The following is a 9,168-nucleotide window of genomic DNA, read 5'->3' on the forward strand; positions in this document are numbered from 1 at the left end:
TAACCCTAACCCACAAATGTTAAGTCATCCAGTTGTATGAACACGATGTGCAAATTACGTTTTTTTTTTTTTTTTTGCTAAAATCTCTATATATAAAAAATCCAATGTCTGTCTGTCTGTTCGCTTTTCACGAGACAACTACTTAACGGATTTAGATCGGATTTTTTTCCTATAATTTGCTTGAATATTCTGGTTGATTTTGCGACCTCTCTCATTGTGCTAAGTATCATAGTTCGCTTGCGGCACCGATTTATTATTATAATCCGAGAGAGCGGCTGTGGGCCAAGGGGAGGGGGAAGCGTGATGTCAGGAGTGGGGAATCAGTCTACCTGTGTGTTTTGGAGCGTAACTTGCCTCTGCTTAGCTAGCAATACCTTTTTGTTTATTGATTTTTAAAGTTTGTCCTGGTTCACGACTAGTATTAAATAAGTCCAGAATGTGAAAGTAGTCTAGAAATTGAAAACTGGATTCTTTACTAGAGAATGGGGGGAGAGCTGGGTATTATTGTAATTATATTATTTTGATATTATTTGCAGTTGTCTAGCATTGGTCACTAGTGGGTCTCATTTTATCAGAAACTTTGTGCTCTTTCTCCCCAAAAATATGAGATTAATTTTTTTTTCTTGGCCATAACTAAAAATTACATGAGGTCAAAAACATATAAAACAAATATAATGTTTGGGTGGAGCATTCCCTTAAGTGAAATGGGTGAGAGAAAAAATTAGTGTTTATTGGGAGAAAAAATATATTTATTTGATGGGAGAGGGGAACATCAACTAAACTTCTTGTATAATGTCTTAGAAACGTACTTCTGGGTCTAATATTAGGTCATGGATGTTTAAACCTAAACCTAAATGACCAGCTGACTGAAACATAGCATGTGAAACAGAATCTACTACGAGAATGACTGAGACTGTGCCTCCAGCACATGCACATCCTTACGATCATTCCAAGTACACCTTGCAGCAGTCTACAGTGCAGAACAGGTTTGATGTTTTAGTCGAGGTTCGGTGTACATGACTCACAAATACAATTCAGTCATGCCAGATGCTGTGTTCATGTGTTACGTTTCAGCCAACGTGTAATGAATGAATTTCCCATTGGGATTAATAAAGTATCTATCTATCTATCTATCTATCTATCTATCTATCTATCTATCTATCTATCTATCTATCTATCTATCTATCTATCTATCTATCTATCTATCTAATGCGAGTTAGTTGTGAAAGAACACAAAGGTATTTTGCATTATTCCTTCCCTCCCATCAAAAAAATATTTTTTCTCCCATCTATATTTTTCCTCCAGTCAAATTTTATTTTCTCATGCCTCATTTTTTTCTTTGCCATGTCACTTATGGGGCTCCATAGTAAAGTACCCTTGTAAGATGTTCAATCGGAATAAAATAAGCAGGATTAAGCCATTTGATTAAAAGGCCATCAATTGAAAGTGGGAATTGGTTTCTAATTACAAAATTAGTTGTAAGAAGAAAGTAATGTCAGTGGTTCAGTAGGAACTGCATCATGAATAAGAAGCAGTAATATTAATTTCCTGCAAGCGGTAAAGAAGAGATCTAATTGTGGTATTTCTTAGTACTGAGGTGATGGTGTTAACTATTTTGATTGTATTTAATGTAACAAGCACCATATTCATACCTAACCAACAGACACATCTATTGTTTGTTTCTGTAAGAATTTCTCTGATATCGGTTTTCCTTATATTCAATCATTAGGCCTAATGAAAGAAAAAAAAAACATTTAATTCTTTGTTAAAACAGTTATTTAACAGTAGGCTGAGACTAATCTGCCACTGAAGAAGGAATAAATTAGATTTTTTTTGACAGGGTGACAGCGGAGGGCCTCTGGTGTGCCAAGATGAAAACGTCTGGCGTTTGATTGGGGTGGTCAGCTGGGGTACAGGATGTGCTGAGCCCAATCACCCAGGAGTCTATGCCAAAGTATCAGAGTTTCTAGACTGGATTTATGAAATAATTGAGGTAAAAACATATGCATGAACAATTCTTCTGGAAGAGTATGCAAAAGGATGAAAATGAGCTAGTTTGTCAATTCATATTATGAATATTACTAAATAATGTGTATATATATATATATATATATATATATATTCGAAGGCATCTGGATTGTTGACCTCACTTATTTATCAATGCTCTGAATTCCTTCCTAATATGGGTGTTTTAAAGATAAAATTTGAACAAATGTGTAGATGAGTGTGGCGGAAGTCAGGTTGCTATTATAAATCTTTGTGTGGCTCTCAGTTTGACTGTTGGCTTGCTTGGCCTGTAAGGGTATAAGATATGCACATACATTTAAATAAATTTAGGCAGCTCCAGGAATAAATCTGCTAACACGGAATAAAAAAGTAATATTTCAGAAAATGTTTTACAGAACTAAATGGAAAATAATAAGAAATATAGCCTGTGGCAGAGCCCGCAAAGGCATGCTTGGTTCACTTGACCTTACATGATCAGTGTGGAGTAGCTGCTTGCACAACTAATACCTAATGAGTACAAAAACACACAATGCCAAATATAAGCAGTGGTGTCTTTGGCATGACAATTCTGGTGGGGTCTTACCTGAATTTTCCCATATGCGTGCAGACTTCTCTAACAAACATTAACCTACCTAAATATAACGTCTGTCCCTTTTTTGCTAATTAGTGAAACATACACAAAAATGCTGCCACTTAGCCTGTCTTGATTGGGAGTTCTGTGATACTCCCAGACATTGGATTACATGTGACAAAATACAGCCATATAGATTTAAATGCATAGTAAAGTGAGAACCTCGCAACTAGGAAAATATATTGGTTCTAAACTGCCTAAGTTGAAAAGGCAAGACGTCAAGTTTAGAATGAAACAGGTTTGGAGTTAACAAAGGAAAAGACACAATAACATGGAAAGAATACACAGACTTTACACACAGCATGACTCAAACTGCAGACTACTGTGTGGCCAGGTGTTTACTGGTCAGCGTGATGCCAGGAAACAATAAGAATGTTTTTTTACAACCCCAAATCAGAAAAAGTTGGGACCATATGGAACATGCAAATAAGAAAATTCAGGAGTGCTCTTCCCTAGACTTTCTCATATACTCAGATATGGGGATGGATATTTGAGGAGTAAACCACAAGACAATGATTATATTTTTATAGTATGTACATTAAAGAACCATATAACAATTATTATAAAAGTAAAGTTGAATAAATTGTACTCTGCAGCTACATGAATAAAAGGTAAAGTACCACTTCCGGTTAGCAGAAACAGCCCAAAAGTTGATAGAAATCTATATTTTGTACCTAATACTTGTATGCAAAATTTGGTTGACCTAAGTGAAATTCCAAATAGCCGAAATTCATCAAAATCCAGAAATGGAATTATTGGAGGATTCCAATATTTTCCTTATATTTTGTATACAAGAAAGTCAGGGAGATCTAAAACGTTGAAATTCATCAATATCTAGACATAGAATTTTTGGACGATTACAATACTTTCCCTATTCTTTGTATATGAGAAAATAAAAATGGAGTGATTCTTAAATCTACTTTGTCTTTTATTTCATTGCAGACAGTACTAAAACAAGATGTTTTGTCTGGTCAACTTCATTTCATTTGTTAATGTACATCCATTTCTGCATTTTAGGCCTGCAACACATTCCAGAAATAGTTGGGATGGGGGCAAATCAGGGCCAGTAATGAGGTAAAAAAATTAAATAATGTGATTTCAAACAGGTGACGTCAACAAATGTGTAAGAAAAGTATTGAATTGTTTAAAAACAATGTTCATCAAAGGAAGACGGAAGGGATTTGCATATTTCTCTCTGTACAGTGCATAATATCATTAAATGATTCAAGGAATCTGGAGGAATTTCAGTGCGTGAAAGGCAAGGGCAGAAGCCAATGCTGCACACTCATGGTCGGCAATCCCTGAGACGGCACTGCATCAAGAACCATCATCATCAATAACTGATATAACCAAATGGGCAAGGGATTACTTTGGCAAACCTTTGTCAAGCACTGTAATACATAACATTCAAAATGCCACTTAAAATTTTACTGTGCAAAAAAAAAAGCCTTATTTTAACCATGCTCAGAAGCGATGTTGAATTCTCAGGGCTTGGAGGCATCAAAAGGACCATCTCACAGTGGAAACGTATTGTGGTCAGATAAATCAATACTCTAGATCTTTCTTTTGGAAGAAATGGACGTTGTGTGCGCTGGACCAAAGACAAAAAGGAACCTCTAGACTGTTATCAGCAACAAGTCTAAAAGCAAGGATCTGTCGTGGGTGTCAGTGCCATTGGCAAAGGTAATTTATACTTCTGCGATGGCAGCATTAATGCATAAAAGTACATTGAGATCTTAAATCAACATATGCTGCCTTCAAGACGACATCTTTTCCAGGGACGTCCAAATATTTTTCAACAAGACAATGCAAAACCACATTCTGCGCACAATACAAAAGCATAGAAGAAGAGGATACAGATACTGCACTGGCCTGCCTACAGTCCTGACCTGTTCCCAATATAGAATGAGTGGAGAATTTTGAAACGAAAAATGTGACAATGATAACCCTGCAATGTTGCACACCTTAAGATGTGTTTGCAGGAAGAATGGGACAAAATAACACCTGAAACGCGTCATCACTCCTCAGTACCAAAACATCTTTTAAGTGTTGTGAGAAGGAATGGCAACATTACAAAGTGACGAATGCTTTACCGTCCAAACTGTTTTTGGAATGTCTTGCAGGCCTGAAATGCAAGAATGGATGTATATTAACAAATGAAATGAAGTTGACCTGATAAAACATGAAATATTTTGGGTTCATACTGTCTGCAAATGTAAATATAAGATTTTGCATTTTCCATACCATTCCAGCTTTTTATGATTTGGGGTTGTACTTACATATGAGTTCATTCCTTATGAGTATCAGAGCATCTGACGCCCATATTCTTATCTTCAGTGTTTATTTAATAGGGTAACATGTGTATGGCGTGAAGCTCTAAATTGTGTGGTCATGTCCAACATACGGTTTCAAAGCGTCATGCAGTTCTTGAATGTGGAAAATACTAGGAGGTAGACATCCAAAAAAAGCATTAAAAAATGGGTGGCGTGTTTAAAGGTATGATTAAGAATTAAATATTACAATTGGTATCATTTGCAAAAGGTTTTTGTAGATATTCTAGTAAAAATGTTTTTAGAGGAGCAAGGCAATATCAGGCCATGATGGAGGCACTTCAGCTTGTCTACGAATGTATCACAACAGTTAGCTGCCATGTCTAACAGATATTTGTTTGTGCTGATGAGTTCTTCAGACTAGTTTTTACATAATTTAGGGTCAACTCTATTATATCCTCAAGTGTTTTTAATAGAATCGATTTTAAGTCTTTGAAAAGAAAGTACATTATTTATCTATATTTTATACCACAGTGTCACAATACACTGTATTCAGTGTTCGCTGGTAGTTCATAGCCAAACGGCTCTCAAGGCACCCCAAACCCAGATAAAGTAAAAAGTCTCTAGAAATCAAAGTCACCAATGTTTATTGGAACAAAAATCATAAACCAGTATTTGTGGGTGAGATTAAGGACAAAAATCTACAAAAAAATGTCATGATGGAATAAACAATTCATAAAAAATAAAATGTAACAATCAAGCAAAACAAAATAGTTGCATCCAACAAACAGGACAAATTCAATAAATTACTGAAAACATTCATGCATAGTAATTATAGACAAGGGCTCAAAAAATGCACAAAAGATGCCAAAAAAGAAACAAATGGTAGAAAGAAAAAGGTCAAATAATTGGTTCAATGGCTCTGGAGCAGCCAGAACCTATCTTTCCCCAAGTACTGAAACTCTCCCCAAAATCTAGGAGACTCCCTGGCTTAAAAAGGTTGAAAAAATACCTTTAAGGCAACCTACAGCATGGGAAAAAAATGAAACTTTGCAAAACGCACAATAGTGACACCTATCCTCAACACTCACCCCCCTACTAATGGCACTGAGGCTTTTTAAGTATTTCCTACCCACTCACCTAAAAGCAATGGGCTCTTACCATTCAGATGGGGGGTCCACCCCTTTATCCTCACTTTATTCCTACACATACACGATCTTACCGACATCTCACACATCCCCAAGGATTACATCTAAACTGTTAAACAACAACAACATGAACATGTGGAGTAAAACTATTACCATCTCCGCACTACGACTGCTTTCCCCCTTTCCTGTTTGGTTCTTCCTGACTGTTGTGAAATCAGCTGCTTCCCAGCTTTTAGCAGCATAAAGGGAGTATGCAACCATGTGCGCGTAGAATGAAAACTGCCCGTCAACTGACCACTAATGCAGCTAGTCCACTTAAGAAGAGGACTCTGCCAAGCTGGTAAGAGAAGGCATTATCTAAAATCAAAAATCTGATATTTACCAGAAGGATGTGCTAACATTAAGTGTATTATGGGGATTCATTTAACGTTATGAATCATTCAGCACTGCACCTGTCAACTCTTTAGTGTCTGCTGCTGGTTCTTCCGGCTTGCCGTACCGACAAAAGACCCGGTGACGGTTCTACTACCGTCACACACAGACAGTCAAATATGGTCCACAGAGAAGAGAAGATGAGTGGCAATGTCAGCCTAAGTTTATATCCCAGAGTTCTGATTCTCTAGCTGTAGAGTCTGCATTATAGTAAAGATTACAAATGATTTTTAAAGCAAGCCAACATTCCTCAGAAAGCCTTGTGTCTTAGACTTAACTTGTATAATGCAATTCTATTTTTCTAAAGTGGAATGCACTTGATTCAAATCCAAAACAGAGCTTACCGCAAAAACTGTAGAAATACCAACTTTTCTTTTTTTTTTTACAGAGCTATTAATCTGCTCTACAAACCAAAAATGGAAAAGGCAGGTGCAGAACATGGATGGTTGTATTATTAGTGTCCCGAAGAAAAAAGAAACCAACATTATCAAAAATGGAATTAAACTTTGCTAAATGACACTAAAGTGTTTGCTGTGGTAGACAATTTAAACTCATTGAAAAGTAATTTTTACCTCTCTTGCTTATTCCTTAGCCCTCTAGAGGCTGGTGATCAATGAAATGAACTGAATAGGAAAGTATGTGTTTAAATTTGCATACTGCTTTTTCTGACTTAATTGTTCATCTTCCAAAGTAATATATTTCTATACTGAGTGGCAGACAGGAGGAGTCCCAGAAGCATCAGGTACAAGGCAGGAGCCATCACTAAAAAAGACTCACAGGATGCTGTCATCACTAATTTCTCTTATGTGCGCAAGACTTGCAAGAAGAAAGTGCATCAAATGGGCTGGAATTTCAACCCATTCATCAGGAACCAAGAGGCAGTGCTACCGTAACACTTAATGTGTTTTTAAAACCTGATTTCTGTATTAAGAAATTTATTTAAATTCTGGTGCGCTAAAACCGTATACTTTAAAATAGTAAAGATACACCAATAACTTCTCTTTATTATCTTCAGTAGAAAACTACTTGTCCACTCCTGGTTCAAGATTTCTTTTTCACTCAGACTATATAAAATCATGAGTGACCGAAGACCAACAAAACAAAACTTGGATATCCAATGTCCATAGCCTCTTATTAAGATTTTATTCTCAATTAATAATGTGAGTCTTTAAATAATAATGCACCCAATAACATAAACCACTTACTGTAGTTAAGTAGTGCATCTAATCACAGATCTAATTGCAGTTTTAGATCTACAGTTGATGCCAGTCTGTATACTCATTGGGGTTTAGTGTGCTGAAACAGGACAGGAACAAATTAAAATTGTACAAAGTGAAAGTGAAACTCGGGCGGCACGGCAGCACAGTGGTAGCGCTGCTGCCTCGCAGTTAGGAGACCTGGGTTCGCTTCCCGGGTCCTCCCTGCGTGGAGTTTGCATGTTCTCTCCGTGTCTGCATGGGTTTACTCTGGGTGCTCTGGTTTCCTCCCACAGTCCAAAGACATGCCAGTTAGGTGCATTGGTGATCCTAAATTGTGCTTGGTGTGTGTGCTTTGCGGTGGGCTGGTGCCCTGCCTGGGGATTTGTTCCTGCCTTGTGCACTGGGATTGCCTCCAGCAGACCCCCTTGACCCTGTGTTAGGATATAGCGGGTTGGATAATGGATGAAAGTGAAACTCCAAGCTGCCATTTGAACTCAATCTTCTACTTCTTTTTGGCTTTAGTCCTTCATTTATTTCTGTGAATAATCTGGGTAGTCTCTTATAATAGGGCAGTCTCTTACTCCACCTCAGGACCCCAGATTAGGACCCGTGCCACGGGTGACACCTCAGCACCACACTATCTCAGATGGGATGGAACAACCAGGCAAAGGCAATCAACAGGCAATGGTTTAAATCAATAGAAATAAGTTCAACCCTTTGGTTTGTATTAACAACTAAAAAAAAAAAACAAATTCACAAAAAGAGGCTTTCAGAATCAACTAGTGTGAGCACTTAATAGAGACATTCAGAAATCTGTTGTTTGGAAGAGTCCCGTTCTTAAATATGGTCATTTTGAAATAAAACCTGTAGTAATTAAAGGTAAGTACATTTTTGAACCAAAATAAAATAATGATATTGTATTATATAATAATTAGATGCCTTTTATTAAATTACGCATTTTTTTCACTGCTGAATGACTCATTTATATATAATCGACATTCTTCTTCATGTGATTAGTTATTTCATAATTGATTTTTTATTTAACTTTGACACAAATTTTTTTTCCATAAATATGTTCCTGTAAATGTCCTCTACCATATTGTCAGTTTGATTACTATAATTTTTGCCAGTCGCCATGTTACCTGGCTAGTTACCAGTTACAATGTGGTCTGATAGATGTGAGATCTCTTTGGTTTTATATTTTGAAAATTCCAGCTACATTTTTAGATTTATTGGGGTACTGCCATTCTATGCAATCACTACAAGACTTAGCTTCAGAATATAAGGGTTTTTGGAGAGAAGTTGAGTTAAAATGGAAACACACCATTTTTCAGTTTTGTTTTCACATCCTGGATTTGTGCCTTATGTACTATTGTGGCATTTGGCTTTTCTTTGGTACTGTATATATTGGATCTACACACACACACACACTTTAATTCAAGTTTATTCATGATTTCATACTGCAGACTGTTACCAGCGG

At 36.6% G+C, this 9,168-nt stretch overlaps 1 protein-coding gene across 1 annotated transcript in view; it reads left to right on the forward strand.

Annotated features, from left to right (window-relative positions):
* LOC114657662 (transmembrane protease serine 5) overlaps window positions 1–7,285 on the forward strand; it is a 117,421-nt gene extending 110,136 nt beyond the window's left edge. Inside the window, 2 exon segments of the mRNA XM_051932279.1 lie at window positions 1,842–1,994; window positions 6,878–7,285. Of these exon segments, the coding sequence (XP_051788239.1) occupies window positions 1,842–1,994; window positions 6,878–6,886 (162 nt within the window). The 3' untranslated portion in view covers window positions 6,887–7,285.
* Window positions 7,286–9,168: the final 1,883 nt, after the last annotated feature.

The sequence above is a fragment of the Erpetoichthys calabaricus genome, chromosome 9 (assembly GCF_900747795.2).
Source record: "Erpetoichthys calabaricus chromosome 9, fErpCal1.3, whole genome shotgun sequence".
Lineage (NCBI taxonomy): Eukaryota > Metazoa > Chordata > Cladistia > Polypteriformes > Polypteridae > Erpetoichthys > Erpetoichthys calabaricus.